General features: G+C 40.4%; 1 protein-coding gene and 1 pseudogene across 1 annotated transcript; one reads left to right on the top strand and one right to left on the bottom strand.

Moving 5' to 3' along the window:
- The first annotated feature begins 314 nt into the window (after positions 1–314).
- Positions 315–16,738, top strand: LOC139472946 (uncharacterized; annotated as a pseudogene).
- Positions 8,615–10,768, bottom strand: LOC139472918 (piggyBac transposable element-derived protein 4-like). Its single transcript, XM_071255397.1, has 5 exons — positions 10,680–10,768; positions 10,161–10,343; positions 9,461–9,958; positions 9,107–9,288; positions 8,615–8,952 (listed from the first exon to the last, which is right to left on the bottom strand). The coding sequence occupies exons 1-5, from the start codon at positions 10,766–10,768 to the stop codon at positions 8,615–8,617; spliced, it is 1,290 nt and encodes a 429-aa protein (XP_071111498.1).
- Positions 16,739–17,483: the final 745 nt, after the last annotated feature.

Genomic DNA, 17,483 nt, shown 5'->3' with positions numbered 1-17,483 from the left:
CTTTAAAATTGTTAAATATATATTTCCCTGTCTTAATCTTATGAAGTTGATTATAAATAGAGTCATCATCCATGTTTAGATTTTGATTGATTCTTTTTTTTTTACTTTTTCGATTTTCGTTTGTATTGATGGCGGCCATCTTGGATTTGACCTATTTTGGGTGTTTCCCCAAGTCAAATTTTGGTAAACTATTTTTTTTTTTAAAGCAGACCTATCAAGGCAGTGAAATGTGTTAAAAAACCTTTTCCGTCAATTTTGTTGAACCTTCATGAAAAATAAACCTTTAATTACTGGACTATATGTTTGGGCGGTGTGATTGCAGCTGCTACTTTTTAAAGCAGATGGTCTGTGTGACTACTGTCACGTGTAATCACATGGTCTCTCTGACTAGTGTCACATATTATCAAAGGTAAGATGTTTAACGTTCATGCAGTGTTCCGTTCCTTCGTCACTATTTATTTCACGATGTGATTGTCTCTGCTGATTTTGTCAACTTCATCAAAACGAAAATCATGCTTAAGACTAATATCAACATAAACTAAGATACTTAACCCTCTTACTGTCACGGGGTCATATATGGTCCCGCGAAAAAAAACCTTTTCAATTGTGAATTAAGATGTCAAACACTAAGTGCGCAATATCAAAATTCTAACTATCGTCATCCTGATCATCTCAGCTTTAACATCGTGTAACTCATATTTTCTACAGTGCTGCGGATTGCGAAATATGGTGATAATAGTAAATTTAAAGTGGTTAGATCTACCGCTCTTCTCGACCTTTGTCTGCCATGATAAATTTCATGTGAATGATGGCGATGTTTTTTGTTATGCACCTTTGCCACATACACGTAACTATTATATTACAAGACCCACAATTTAAAAAGAACATGATCAGACGGGTCTGAAATATTTTCTTTTCCCCACTGCACAGTTATTGGCGTAAGACTACTAACGTTTAGTCCGCAACGGAAGTGTTTTGTTCAAGTATTGCATATTTTTATCGACCGTGTCATGGCGATTTAGCACGGCGCTAGAGACGAAACGGCAGTGCAAATTATCTTTCTGTTTATGATGCTGATTTACAGAAAATATTCAAATCTAAGATATGGAAAGATAGTATGATCGTTAATATAAAGGTGGTATAGTCATATATAGTGTATATTTATGGGCAGGAAGTTCATGATCAAAACGTAAACATTGAATGACCAAGCCCGAAGTGATCGACAGGGCAGGTTCGCATCACAGCTGTGCCGCGATTTCTGGTCCACCAGTTGTCTTTCATGCTCGCCCGTTTCGACAAATAACTGCCTTTCTTTTATATGAAATGACTAGGAGTCATATGTGATTGCTCAAACTACCTAACTGCGCGAATGAACTGCCCTAACCTTTGGATATTTTGTCACAAAAGGTGATTTCTAACGTGAGTCGACGCCATATCGTAAACAAATTGTGTCAAGGTCGGTTTGATATGTGGCAGCTCGGCCCCCGTTTATGTCGATGGTACACGCGATACAAACATAATACAACTACTGAAAACATCAACATAACTTTTAAAACCTTTTTTTTTCAAAATACCTTTTTTGCATTTGGGTTAACCGCTCATGGATACTATGTGCTTTAATGTTCGATTTCGATTTATTTTTCCTTTCATTGTGATAATGGCGCCATGATTGGTTTGCTGAAATAGTATTATTCGTGAGTCCAATGCAGCGGTAGAAACTAACAGTTTTAGCCCACTAGTTGGTTGGTTGGTTGGTTGGTTGGTTGGTTGTTGAACGCCGCTTTCAGCAATATTCCAGCTATATGACGGCGGTCTGTAAATAATCGAGTCTGGACCAGACAATCCAGTGATTAATATCACGAGCATGGACCCACGCAATTGGGATCGATGACATGCATCAACCAAGTCAGCGACCCTGACCACCCGATCCCGTTAGTCGCCTTTTATGACAAGCATAGTCACCTTTTACGGCAAGCATTGGTTGCTGAAGACCTGAATTTCGTTTTGTTTTGTAGAACACAGTTTTATTTGAATAATGAAAATACAAGTTTGGGACAAGTGAAGTGCCCCCCCCCCCAGTCCGGTTTCCACTCTTGCCGAAATTGGGCTGGTATTATAGAGTAACATTTTGGCTGGACTAACGAGGCTAGAGTAGTGGAATGGAATGTTTTACAGTGTTAAAGCTGTCAAAATGGATCCAATTATAAACAACCTTTTCAATATTTTAGCCTCATATTTTAGAATCGCGCATGGTTCAATTTATAACAGGAATTTAAGTAATTACACCTACACACAATACATATAATCGATTGCTTATAACCGTACCGAAAAAAACAAAAATATTGCCTTCTTTCACCTGTGCAAGTTATCATTTCCTTCTACAGTAAACTACAGTTAAAACGAACTCAAAGGGACCACTATTTTTAGTTCGTTATAACCGCAGTTCGTTATAAGCATACATACAACATCTATACAGCAAATATCCTGGACAAAAAACAAAACAGTTCGTTATATCAGTATAACTGATAGCCCATTGATCTACGTTTCTCGAGCTTTCAAATTCAAGTGTTAAAATAGTCCAATTACATCTCGTTTCAAGCTTTTTATAAGTTAGGTTAAACCATTAACAATACAGCATACCGCCCGAAGTATAAGTAAGCGGTCTGTGTGATTGCACAACGAAGCAATGCTTGTATGACATGTGGCGTCCGAGTTACGAGTGATCGAAAATAGGTTTGTTGAATAGATTTGCTGCCCATGAAAAGGTTTCAACGATTTTTATTGAATCAACGTGTACTTACTCTTGGGTGGTAGAGCCTTGTCCTGTGAAAATGTCCGATGACAATTACCCCGAAGTTGTTTTTATCACTAATGAAAGAGAACTGACACGGAAATCTACATGGATGTAATCGGGACTTCTACAAGATATACATTCAAAACTGTCATTCGTTTTGTAACATAATCTTTGAAACAGTCTGCGTATGAACCAATCACGACCACTACCGTCAATTTGTTTTTGACGTCAAAAACACTGACAATTTCATCGGGATTTTTTATATATCACGGAAAATTCTTAATGAATGTGTACTTCGACATAAATGTCATATGTCTATCACCGTTAGGAAATGTACTTTCCAATGGTATGGACTATTGGGACATTTAGATTTCAAACAAGGGCGCATACTTGCCAGCTTCCATATAACGATTTATGTAGAAAAGTAGGAAACTTACAATACCAGCACTTTCATCAATGACTGGGCAGTGCATAGATCTTTTGGATTTGTTGACATTAGATATTGTTGGAAAGGCAATCACTCGAGTTGCATGTTATACAATTTGGTTACACCGTGTGAAGAAATATATACGTTGTAACACTTTTAATACGATGTATACGTTTTTAAAACCGCGACGTCATCTGAGTGCGGCAGTGAACGGTATGCAGACGGCCAGGCACAATGAGGGTTAACAAATACCTGATCTTGATAATAATTAATATCCCAGTGAGCAGTATTGATGCTTGGGGAGATGAACGGGTGGCTGTCTCCATGGGTACCAGAACATCTACACAGTAGATATGTACCCCGTACGTTTCTGTATACACAAATTTACCCAAGCCAAAATCAGAATACAGAAATATAAAGACATGTGTAAATATGAGATGGTTTCAATATAAAGTAAGACAAATATCATAACAAATGTGTTCTTATACAATATAAAATACATCGACTAGGAAGATAGATTTTAATGATCTTGTATGTGTATGCAAATACGTGGTGTGCTTGCATGAATATCCCGTGACATACTCTGTGACATTGCTCAACGTATGAAACACTCCGTGACATTGCTCAACGTATGAAATACTCCGTGACGTTGCTCAACGTATGAAACACTGTGACGTTGCTCAACGTATATAGAGAATACTACACTAATTCTCGTTAGATACTTTTTTTACGAAACGAGTGGACTTTCTATGGTATCTGACCGAGCGAAAGCGAGGTCAGATAACATAGAAAGTTCACGAGTTTCGTAAAAATGGTATCTAACGAGAATTAGTGTGGTATTTTATTTATTACCCACATTAAATATATATTTAAGTGTAAATACATAACAACTTTCGTTCGTTGACCGACCAAACTGAAACCGGTTGCAAAATCTGGTTGTGCATGAATATTGATATATGCCCAAATATGGGCATTGTTGACATGTCTATGCATACGCATAAACAACATGTCCCTGCAGTTATGTTTGCAAACAAAACAGCACCGACGCTCAAGATCCTTATGGACGAAATTCTTCAACTTAAGTTAATTCAAGTGCCATGTTTTTAGTACGAAGGACCTTTATGAAAATTTGAAAAGTCACATTAGCGCCGCGCTTTGGACTAACAGTCGGTCACTCGCACTGCCGGTGTCCCGTCTGTGCAATCAATATGGTTCGGTTTCCTTGATCTATCAGCAGAATTTATATCATCGTACCATTTTGGAAGAGGGAAATCAGAGTATTCGCCAAAGACATTCATGTTAACTGTACCACCCTATACTGAAGACGTGAAAATCAACAAACTCAAGTCGGCTTGCATGTCAGTGACTGCTTCGAACGATCGAAGGGCAAGGTCACCACAGGAATAAGAAAAGACAACCGTGATCTAGGCCTACTCACAGCGTTTTACGCAAGAGATAGGGAATGTTATTGTTCACATTTGGGATGTTTGGGGCCACACAATCAGAAGTCAGGCACACTTCCACGGAGCTTTCGAATGATTTTTATCAGAACTGTTCTCTTTTGGTGATATGGTAGTGCAGTCGTGTACGTTCATTCATGAACAACATCTCCCGAAACAGCGCCACAAAATACGCTCCGAAGGGGACACTGATGGAACAACCGGATCATCCCAAGTAAGGCTAAATATCTGTCCAGATAGTTTAAACATACTTCATTTCACAACGCTTATCCCTTTACGTTAAATCAAATTGAAAGTTGCGAAAGTGGTCAGGTGCGTCACGCTCATGGGGGCCCTCGCTCTATTGATCGGTAGTCGTACATTGTAAATGGATATAGCGCGATTATATAATGTTTGTAGAAGCTCTATGCATAACTTGTATAGAATGCAAACTGAATTTGATGCCTGTGACTATTTTGTTTGGTTTAATAAAGTGTTTGTAAATATCTCTCGTTCTCATTAATTTCTTCAGTTCTACCTTGTGGTTGCAAAAGGAATGACGTCTCGCGATTTTTATGAATGAAAAAAGTAGTCCCGGTGTGACAGAGGTCACGGTTATCCAATCAAAACGAATAAAACAAGGTCAACCTTGTACGACACACGTGTGACGTACGGATTTATTATCTTACCACCTGTATGTTCACCACGTGGGTAATAAAAAACACTCCGTGACGTTGCTCAACGTATGAAATACTCCGTGACGTTGCTCAACGTATGAAACACTCTGTGACGTTGCTGAACGTATGAAACACTCCGTGACATTGCTCAACGTATGAAACACTCTGTGACGTTGCTCAGCATATGAAACACTCCGTAAAAGTTGCTTAACCCTCATGGTGCCTGGACGTCAGTCAGCCTGCAAACCGCTCAGTGCCGCACTGTGCTGACGTCGCGGTTACAAAAACGTATACATCGTTTAAAAAGTGTAACAACGTTCTTATTTCTTCTCACAACGTTACGAAATTATACGACATAATAGATCTTTAAATTGCCTTTCTGTGAGTCTAAAAGTTGTTGCAAAATGAGTTTATTGACATTCTGGTACCATCGTTGAAAGTGTGAGTAGTCCTAATTTCGTGTTTTTCTTACTTTCGGTGAATATTGAAACATCCCCATGACCACATGAACACCGGTACTGTGTCTTTGTCATAAATATATGTTATTTGAAATGAATAACATTTGACAGGAAATACCTTCATGGTTCTAACCATATGACATTTATTTAGATGTGTTCCGAAACAGAGATATGCGCATGAATGATTAGACTTGCAAATAATCGAGAGAGAAAAATATCAGTTTTCACGATGTCAAAGCAAATTACGGGAAGTTGACATGAACTGTTTTCCATGTAAAATGCTTCATTGATTTGGTTTACACAAATGATATTTTGTAGCACCACTCCTGAAAGAAATGTGTGTAAGGCTATGCAAATTTTAATGTAAATAATCGTCTGTGAAAATTACAAGTCGTTACAATATTTACCGATGTAAAAATTTTTTTGTCATGTTTACCTCATACAATCTTCGGCGCACGCTGGTCACGAATACGGATTTAAATAAATGATATTTTCTTATTTTAAACAGACACTTCCAACCTAACGTCCGTCAATAACTTGTTATCCGAAGTTTGTTAAAACATAATAGACGGGACAGCGAGTAACACTACACAGACTGCACGTACTATTTCTCGAACTGAAATGGCCGCCACTCGGTATTCGCGACATGTAGGGCTATTGTATGGATGTACCGTACTTACTTGACATTACATGCAATCAATAATAGTAAACATAAAGATATCTGAATAATGATCAGGCGTTTGATTATCCGTCCCGGTTAACTTTTCGACTGATATTCGTTTCAGCATTCAATTCCAAATTTCACTTGCCGATAGCTTGCCAACTTGTACCCGTGTCCAACTCGTGCCTTGCTCTCACATGACATAAACATTTAACGTGATCCCTCATGCAGATGGTTCAATAAAACTACCACTGATCGAGCATCTTAGGGGTAAGTTCTGATATCCCCCACCGGTTATCTTTATGGGTTTGCATATTTGAGTACCGCCGGGGAAAAAATGAAATTTGACCAAGACGACATGTGATATCTTGACCATCCTGTCAAATTGTCCGATTGACTATTTCCTCGCGATAATTCGCGCGACTTGGCACTGCATTCAGCGCAGAAGACCAGTTACACATAGGCGATGTAAATAAACTATGTTGGGAATAATATCCAAAATTTCATTGAGTGTTAGGTAAAAAAATGACAATATTTATCTGATTTAGTAGGTGAGACCGGGGTGCAATTTGTAATATCCAGTCTAGATATCTATATCCCAATTGAAATGGATTAAAAAAGAAATAGACACATCTTCTAATCAACACCTAAATAATGAATCAATGAACAAAATAATTATCTCACAAACATAAAATTAACTGAGACACTGATTTTTTAATTTTTTTAAATAATTTTTTTAAAAACCCGTCCCAATGCATCCCCAGGTGGACAATGCATCCCCAGGTGGATTGTGACATTAAAGACATGGATAGATAGATGTTGTCTGTATGTAACTAGTTATTGTTCAGGACTCTATAACTTCACAAGGAAACAACTAATTAAATGTCAGACTATAACTAATTCTTTGACCGGAAGATATATGCAGATCAGCTCAATAAGCTTAACTGGAAGGTCAAGGAGACCAGTTATTGAACCTACAAGAAAAGTATCTTTCATTGATATTTCATCATATTTCAAGAAACAAATCCAAAGTATATGTCAAAGTAATGACATTTTGAATTAATAATAATGATTACATGCTGGTCATTTAGAATTACATGTTTGGGGTGCACCTAGGTATCCCCTATATTTATAAGATGATTTTAATATTCAGATTAATACTTAATGCCATCCTATTGCAAAATGTTTATAAATTAATCGTTATTTTAGAGTAATATATAAGTTAGGGTTAACAACAGTCACTGCTGAAGATTTTTTTTTTTAAATTATGAAGAGTTATCCCCCCTTGACTTTCATTAATATTTATTGCATTTGTCAATGGATAACAACAAATGAACGTTACCTGCACGAAATAAATTAACTTTCCATGTTGAATTGCCATCATATACAAATATTTAAAACAATGTATATCAGTACACCTATCTTTTCGTTTAAAAATATGAATGGCAAATTTATACTAGTCCTTATGATACCTCAACTACTGGGCTGTTTGGCGAGAACTACAGGACGAGTGCCAATTTCTAATGCTCCAAGATATACTAGTTATATACCATGTCAACCAAATCTCTGAAAGAATTTTAAATAATGATAAACTAATTCATTAGCATATTTCCTTGTGATTTATGAAGAGAATAAATAAAATACAGACCAAGCTATGTATGTATGTTTGTATGTTTAGCCACTTTTGCAATACAATTTAATAACTGAGTAATATGCAGATTTACAAGTACCCTTTCAGGGTCAATCACTCATGCCTGTCTTAACAAATGAAAAATCCAAAAGTCAACTCAACATGTTCAAGAAACATTTATTATTAAATTGTATTTACAAATGTCACACCGTGATATAACTGAAAATACTGTTTAAAGCGGTGTTAAATTTATTTCTCTCAGCATGCAAAAGACAAATGGACAAAAAAGTATTTACAATTAGCACATGATTGGTATTTAGTTTTACAGTACAAGATGAAAGACAAGTAGGGCTTCTCCCCAGAAAAAGTTTTTATGATGTAAGTTATAAATAAAATCCATCATAAAAAGATCTACCATAACAGTTTAAACACAGATTTACTGGACGCTGTGATATGGATAAAACAATTTTCAAAACAGCGATGAAACAGTTTCTAAAAGTATTTCATCTGCAGCTAATGAAGAATAGTCTATTCTTCATTTGGTGCAGATGAACGCAATTGAAGGACTGTATGGTAAACACGGAAGCAGTTGCTGATGCAGAGGCCAACCCCGCAGTCAGGACACCATGACCTGACTCGCGACCGTCCTCTGCATACAGCACACTGCTTCCGTTTCTTCTGAGGCAGAACACCTGGAAAATGTCGTCCGGTCAATCGTAGGGGATGGGGCGCTGGACCAAGTTTAGAAGCACTCCTTGAAGTAACTTGATCCCCTACGAGTGAAGCGACAATGGATTCCTGAAAGGGCAAGCGACCAAGTTTTCTCGATTGTAACCAGCAGCGTTGGTACACCACGTATGCATTGACTGAAAGAAGATAAGAAATATTTTGAGCTATGAGATCCTACAACAACAAAAATTACACACACAAGATTACTATTAATACATATCACTGAATTGTTTGACTTTAATAATTTCACTGCATTCTTATTCCTCAATGCATACAGTGTTTACTACATACCTGCTGCTGTGAGGAGGACTTCAAAGAGTGCCTTCCTCCACAGCTTGCAGGAACGGAGCCTTGGATCGTAGAGCTTGATGAATTGGTCACCAAGATCTACCCCTCCCATGGTATGATTGTACATGTTTACCACAGAAGGGATCTTCAAGGTCCGTCCCTTAGCATTAGGGCAGTCTTCCATACTGAAATTAACCAAACAATATCTCATCACAAGTCACAAATAACATCTGAAAATATTAATTTGATATTAACACAAAACCCTGTAAAAATATATTACATATTTTTTATTATGTTTGTTATGATGTAATGCTCTCTAGAATAAATGTCTTTGTTCATTGTGTAAAAATATCTTACCGTGGTGTACCAAGCGTTGTCAGCATGGTAAAAACCTTCCTGTCGGGCCAGAGCACTGCCAGCAGTGGGCCCTGGACCTTTGATGTCGCTTGTCCTCTCGTCAAGCCCCTCTTTGGTACGTTGAAGGACTTGGGCATCCCTTGTCTCCGAACGGCTACAGTACCTGTGCAGAACGTGCCTTTGTCATATAAAGCATGACAAAGGCCAGGACTGCAAAAGTAACTGTCCAGGGTGACGTGATGGCCCTTGTTGAGATGAGGCTGCATCAGTTCCATGACCACCCGGTGTCCAACATTCTGTTTCCCGGGTGGTCTGGCACATCCGTGTTTCCTGCCCACGGAGGCCTGGAACTGATGAGTGTAACCAGACTCAGACTCAGCAAGAACCCACATCTGCAAACCCCACTTGTCTTTCTTCTTGTTGGCCAGGTACTGCTTCAGCTTGTGTCTTCCCTTGAAACCAACGACCCTCTCATCCACACAAACATCTCGGGCCAGCCTGTAATATATATATACACACATATGTTCATTATGCATTTAACATGTTTCCTCATGAAGAATACATTAAAAAATCCTGATTGATATGAATGTTATCAAAACCAATATGAATGGCTTGATACACCTGATGTTTCTTAAGTTCACTTAGATATCTTGGAGTAATACACATAAACTTGCTTACCTTCACTTAAAACAATACATACCGATAGTTTGATGCGAACGACTTGTTGACAAGTTCAAACATTGGTCTGAACTTGTCGAGGAGCTCATCACCAGGCTGTGTTCGGGGAGTTGGCTCCGCGTTATCACTTGCATGAATCACGTGGAGCAACAACTGGAAGCGGTTTCTTGTCATCACCTCCCCGAAGCCTGGTGTCCTGGAAAGTCTGAAAGAAATCATAAGCTTAATTTATGAAATAATCTCTACAAATATTACTGTTATTTTTTAAAAAGTAAAATGTTTGAATTTAACTGAAATAACTAGAGTATAACAAAAAATCCTGATCTTATAATATATCATTTGATGAAGCCTACTAATGAAAGGTGGAAAAACAGAACAGGAAATCTCAATCCTCAGTGAAATTGCTATGAACTGCAATATTACCAATTTGTGACATCATAAACAATGGTATGATATGATATAGCTTAACTGACATGAAAAAATATATGTCATAAATATATCATTATAAGTAATAATAAATTATAAGTGTTAAATAGCATACCTGTGTGTGAGCCCCTCATTCCAGTAAGAGGAAATCGTTGGTTTCTTCACCAGTCCCATAAGCAGTACCAGGCCCAGAAATGCCCGCATTTCTGAATTTGCAACTGGCTCCCATTCTTGGAGTCTTGACTGTGGAGGAAGGGTGTGGTCCCGCAAGCAGCTGTAGGCATACTTGTTTGTTTCGTTGGCCAGTAGGGTGTACAAATGTTCCCCCTCAGGACCTGGACCAGACAACTGCCGATCAAAGTAGTTAATCGGCTTTGCCTGGCCATTGTTCTTGGTTCCTGAAATGAAATGCAAATAATCACTGACAACATTCAACCATTTTATTATTTCGCTCATAAACAAACATGAAAGTCAATACGTCATTGCAATAACCTTAATGTTATAAGTATCAAATCTTCAAAGTTGCCAACATACAAAACATATGCACCTAAGGGAGTGAACATGGGATATTCAGGGGGAGGGCTTGTAATGGTATGTTGATTTTCTTGGGGGTATTAGTCAGCAAAAGAGCCAGAGTCACAAGAGACTAATTACAATTTTATTTACAAGAACAATTAACAATATCTCAAACTATAGCTGAGGGTGCCACAGAAAGTTTAGTAGAACCCTCTGGGCTGTTGGTCAGAGGTCTGCTTGGTTTTTTTTATCTTAAAAGCTACAACTGAAACTACTAATATTTTGTTGCCTACATTTCCCTGAATCCTAATATAAATTACTTTCAGTTCTCGAAAAGTTTTATACAAAATTGTACATTTGTTACAACATGATAACTTATAACAGCACTTGCTAATTATTTTAGGAAAACTTAGTATCCGTGACATTGCTCAACGTATGAAACACTCAGTGACATTGCTCACCGTATGAAACACTTCATGACATTGCTCAACGTATGAAATACTCCGTGACGTTGTTTATCGTGCGAATAGTCGGTGGAGAAAAGAAAAGAAGCCAAAGTCTCAGCCTAAACTACGAAACCATTCATATGCTCTTATCACAAGCAAGATGTCGAGGTACAAGGGGCCTTCTTTGCCCTGGAATACCAATTGATGTGAACTGTACACGACCTTTCAGTACTGACAAACAATCTTACAGTTCAAATTTTCCTCTTTTTTAGGGCATATTTGGAGGTGACCACAATGTCGATGCTTGCCTCAACAGACAAAGCGTCCAAAGTGTTTTACTGTACCAACTGCAAGGAGAAGAAACCAGGCCCCGTTACTTTAGCCTGTTACCACACAGTTTGCCGAAAGTGTCTTGAAGTCCATCAATCATTCAGCGTGGATAAACACATCTACTGTCCTGTGTGTGAAACAAACACACAATGCTCTGACGAAACGGACAGTCTGCGATCACAGTTAAATACATGTATTGACAGTGCCTCTCGTACGTTAGAAGACCTGTTATTCAAACCCGAGGGTGAATATTGCAGCGTTTGTTGCCTACACAAACAGTGCAATGACGTGACCCACCAGTGTGTTGACTGTGGCGATGTTCTGTGTGGTGTGTGTCAGGCAGGGCACCAAGCATCAAGCGCCACTTACTCACACAGGGTCGTGGCCATTAGAGATGTGAAAACTGGGAAATATGTTGTCGAGGCAAAGACAAGAAGCTTTCCTTGTGGTGACGCCAATCATACGGGAAGGGCTTGTGCATACTTCTGTCAGTCCTGTGTCATTCCAATTTGTGAATTGTGTTTTTTATTTCAACATAAAGGTCATGTGATTCTTACCTTGGATGAGGCTGCCCAGAACTGTGCAACGAAATTGGAAGAGAGATCACAACAGCTTAGCACATATGTGACTGAATCTGCTACTCCTAAGTTGGAAATGTTCAGGAACCTGGAGCGTGATATTTCTTCAATACAAGAGGCTGCACTTAAAAGTATCAGGAACAAGACACAGACAGCTGTGGATTTAGTTCTAAAACAGGAGCAGGAAGCTGTAAAAAAGCTTTCAAAATTATGTGACCGGCAGCTTAAACTCACAAGTACCTTAAACACTGATTTAGAGCAGATGTCAAATCTGTGCCCAAAACTGTTGTCTCTTACAAACTTAGTTTTAAGATCGGGGCAGGATGTGGCAGTTCTCATTCTTCACAATGACCTTGAGAGTTGTTTTAAAGAAAGTAAGCAATTACAAGATGCCACTGATGTCTTTGCTTCCAAACTGAAAGTGCCTGTGTTTGATGTTAGATGTGATGTCCCTCCGAAATCTGTCATCAGCATCACACATTCGTTTCAAAATGCCGTCGTAGGTGATGAAGATATTAAGAAGGATGAGACTATACCATGTGAGGAGTCCCGCAGTTCTGTATCAAGCACTTATCCAGGGAGTACTGCCAAGCCTGGGGATGGTTTAACCAGGAAACAAGCTGAGGGGATGAAAGACGTTTTTTCTTCATCTTCACTTAGACCTAAAACTCTCATTGCCAAATCTAATCCTCACTTGTCTGTCACCGAGAGCAAATGTCTGGCTGGTGAAACGGTAAGTGGGATCCCGTTTGCAATTGTTGCTCCAAGAGTGAAGTTTGAACCTTCCAAAACTGGATTTATCATCACTGATGTTTTGTGTAGCAACGAGAACCTTGTCGCCGAGGGTTCTGCAGAAGATGGTACAGCATCAGTGTATATGAGAAATGACAGCGACACCTGTCAGCAGGAAGACTACAGTGGGTTCAAGTTGACCGAGTCTTTGATGATAGTAGGTGAAGCTGGGAAAGCCCTTTTATCAAGGTGTTGTTCTTCTGGACATCCATCTGAGGGTCCACTCAATAGCATGAGCTTGAAGCTTGAGGATTCAACAAATGTGGAAATCTTTGTACAGAATGCCATTAGGCAAGAAGTTACCCCGGATTCCCTGATGACCGAACCTATGGATAGAGGTGTGCCAGATTCACCGATGATCTCTAGAAAAATGAATGGAGATAGCTCAGATTCACTGATTACATCTGGACCTATGACAGAAGACAGCTCTAGGTATGGACCTGTTGGGTTAGACAGCTCTAGGTATGGACCTTTTGGGTTAGACAGTTCTGCATCTGTACAAAAGTTTGATGACGAACAGAAAGCCCATCAAAATGTAGTCACTAATGTATCTGGACCTGGGAACAGTGATACTACAGGCATGACCCCAGCTGAACCAGGAAACATCGCGACTCATGATAAGATGTCAGTTAGACCAGGGAACTGTGAGACTCCAGACACCATGTCAGTTAGACCAGGAAACAGTGAGACTCCAGACACCATGTCAGTTAGACCAGGGAACAGTGAGAATCCAGACACCATGTCAGTTAGACCAGGAAACAGTGGGACTCCAGGCAAGATGTCAGTTAGACCAGGGAACAGTGGGACTCCAGACAACATGTCAGTTAGACCAGGGAACAGTGGGACACCAGACAAGATGTCAGTTAGACCAGGGAACATTGGGACTCCAGACAAGATGTCAGTTAGACCAGGGAACAGTGGGACTCCAGACACCATGTCAATTAGACCAGGGAACAGTGGGACTCAAGACACCATGTCAGTTAGACCAGGAAACAGTGAGACTCCAGACACCATGTCAGTTAGACGAGGAAACAGTGGGACTCCAGACACCATGTCAGTTAGACGAGGAAACAGTGGGACTCCAGACAAGATGTCAGTTAGACCAGGAAACAGTGAGACTCCAGACACCATGTCAGTTAGACCAGGAAACAGTGAGACTCCAGACACCATGTCAGTTAGACGAGGAAACAGTGGGACTCCAGACAAGATGTCAGTTAGACCAGGAAACAGTGGGACTCCAGACAAGATGTCAGTTAGACCAGGGAACAGTGGGACTCCAGACAAGATGTCAGTTAGAACAGGGAACAGTGGGACTCCAGACAAGATGTCAGTTAGACCAGGAAACAGTGAGACTCCAGACACCATGTCAGTTAGACCAGGAAACAGTGGGACTCCAGACAAGATGTCAGTTAGACCAGGGTACAGCCAGACTCCAGACAAGATGTCAGTTAGACCAGGAAACAGTGAGACTCCAGACACCATGTCAGTTAGACCAGGGAACAGTGGGACTCCAGACAAGATGTCAGTTAGACCAGGGAACAGTGGGACTCAAGACACCATGTCAGTTAGACCAGGGAACATCGAGACTCAAGATAAGATGTCAGTTAGACCAGGGAACAGAAGGGCTCCTGACAAGATGTCAGTTAGACCAGGGAACAGTGGGACTCCAGACACCATATCAGTTAGACCAGGAAACAGTGGGACTCCAGACAAGATGTCAGTTAAACCAGGGAACAGTGGGACTCCAGACACCATGTCAGTTAGACCAGGAAACATCGAGACTCAAGATAAGATGTCAGTTAGACCAGGGAACAGAAGGGCTCCTGACAAGATGTCAGTTAGACCAGGGAACAGTGGGACTCCAGACACCATGTCAGTTAGACCAGGGAACAGAGGGACTCCAGACAAGATGTCAGTTAGACCAGGGAACAGTGGGACTCCAGACACCATGTCGCTTAGACCAGGAAACATCGAGACTCAAGATAAGATGTCAGTTAGACCAGGAAACAGTGGGACTCCAGACAAGATGTCAGTTAGACCAGGGAACAGTGGGACTCCAGACACCATGTCAATTAGACCAGGAAATTTCGAGACTCAAGACAAGATGTCAGCTGGACCAGGGAACAGCCAAACGCAAGACACGATGTCAGCTGGACCAAGAAACAACCAGACTAGATACATGGTCCCAGCTGGACCAGGGAACAGCCAGACTCCATACATGATTCCGGCAGGACCAGGGAACAGCCAGACTCCATACATGATTCCGGCTGGACCAGGGAACAGCCAGACTCCATACATGATTCCGGCAGGACCAGGGAACAGGCAGACTCCATACATGATTCCGGCAGGACCAGGGAACAGGCAGACTCAAGACACGATGTCAGCTGGACCAGGAAACAACCACACTAGATACATGATCCCAGCTGGACCAGGGAACAGCCAGACTCCATACATGACTCCGGCAGGACCAGGGAACAGCCAGACTTCATACATGATTCCGGCAGGACCAGGGAACAGGCAGACTCCATACATGATTCCGGCAGGACCAGGGAACAGGCAGACTCCATACATGATTCCGGCAGGACCAGGGAACAGGCAGACTCAAGACATGATTCCGGCAGGACCAGGGAACAGGCAGACTCAAGACACGACACGAGAAGAAAACCCACGCCGCTGCCGTATCTCTTGAGGATGGAGGGGATTAGAGATCAGTTAGCCTGGAGAAGATGAATATTTGTATATAAACAGTTGCCAAAGACACCCAAGATCCAGAAATAAAATCATTGGGAATCTTGAATTACAAACTTGTTATTGCAGACAATGCCAATAACAAAAATAAGGGCGATGACTACATGTGGAACTTTAACTGAAATGAACCACAAAGATACACCACTAACTGATGATCTGCCCGCTCACACAATTGCCTGTTTGGATGACTGTGTTGTGTACATGTATGGATCAACGATCTATATCACTGGTAGGATTCTTAAGTGTCTACGATCAGTGATGCTCAGAACAGGCAGCAAACATGTAGTTCTTTGCAGGCATACCTCCACACAGGTCTTGGTTGGAAATCTCCCAGGCAACTTGCTGTTGCCCTATAGCTGCTATATCTCTCAGTAACGAGGACGACCTTCTGATCAGCTCCTTGAACCAACCAGGTGCCGTCTTCGAGGTTAAAAAGAATGGAACCCTTGCCCGAACCTTCAGACCTATTGTTGTTTCAGGTGCGACGTAATTGAGTCATAGGGTCAGGCTCTGTTTGGGTCGGTGACTTTGTTGATTGCGTGTCATCCTACTCCGATGTCGTGGGACGTTGGTCATAATATCAACCACTGGTTTGTCTGTCTCAGATCCGCTTATTCACAGGCGAGAGCAACAAACAAACTAACCACATGAAGAGCGTAAGAAGCAACACACCAGCTCCAGGTTGGAAGTAAATGTTTGCGAGGCGTACATGCCTTATACATGACCACATTTCGAACAATAAACATATTTTACTTTGATTTTTCGTTGACTAAATAAAACAATCTGCTCGACAAACAATGCGTTCTATTTTACGCGAATATGCATGATTGGCTCAGTCATCTAAGGCGCGGAAAATCGCTGTGCACAGTTGCATCCCTTACATATGCCAGGATCCTATGATTGTGGGTTTGAGTCCCAGACCTGCATCAGTTGGTAACAGGAAGAAGAAAAACTTAAATCAACAATAGCCTAAAATAAATATTAATAATTGATATTGCCATCTTCCAAAGAAAAAACATTCAAACGCTCCAGTAACGCATATTTCGTTTTATTATTTAGCAGTTCACCTTTTAGTATTTTTGTCCTTATTTGGGGTTGTCATTCAGTGATGTGTTCTTTTAATTGTCACAATTAAGCTAATTTACCGTTTACACCCAAAGGATCTGTTTCGGCGGATAACCGAGACTGAATAATCTGTGACGGTGACGTTTTATATTTAAAATCTACACTCCGCATCGTGTTTCGACCTGTTCACGTTGCTGTTCAAGGAAAGTGTGTCTTTCCTAGAATTATTGAATTCGCGGGCATATAAGAATTTAAGGAGGATTTGCATTCATGTTATTGTTGTTCTGCACAGCACTACCATCGTAGTTGTCACAAACGTAGCTTCTACACTGCCGGTTGTATTTGTCATTTGGAAACAAAGAAATAGATTCATCCGCAGACGAGCGTTATATCGAGGTAAGAACGTGCAGCACATCGGGTCACAATGACATAACGTTGTTATAG

This window comes from Haliotis cracherodii, unplaced genomic scaffold (genome assembly GCF_022045235.1).
Source record: "Haliotis cracherodii isolate W230 unplaced genomic scaffold, xgHalCrac1.p SCAF_26, whole genome shotgun sequence".
Lineage (NCBI taxonomy): Eukaryota > Metazoa > Mollusca > Gastropoda > Lepetellida > Haliotidae > Haliotis > Haliotis cracherodii.
Note: the sequence above shows the minus strand (reverse complement) of the source record. Positions and strands in the feature narration are given on the sequence as shown.

Excerpts from the sequence above, each read along its gene's own strand:
- LOC139472918 (XM_071255397.1), bottom strand. The coding sequence starts at position 10,768 with ATGCGGGCATTTCTGGGCCTGGTACTGCTTATGGGACTGGTGAAGAAA. Across the intron at positions 9,959-10,160 it reads TCGTTCGCATCAAACTATCG|GCTGGCCCGAGATGTTTGTG; the intron begins GTATGTATTGTT and ends TATATATTACAG. Across the intron at positions 9,289-9,460 it reads ACAACGCTTGGTACACCACG|TATGGAAGACTGCCCTAATG; the intron begins GTAAGATATTTT and ends GGTTAATTTCAG.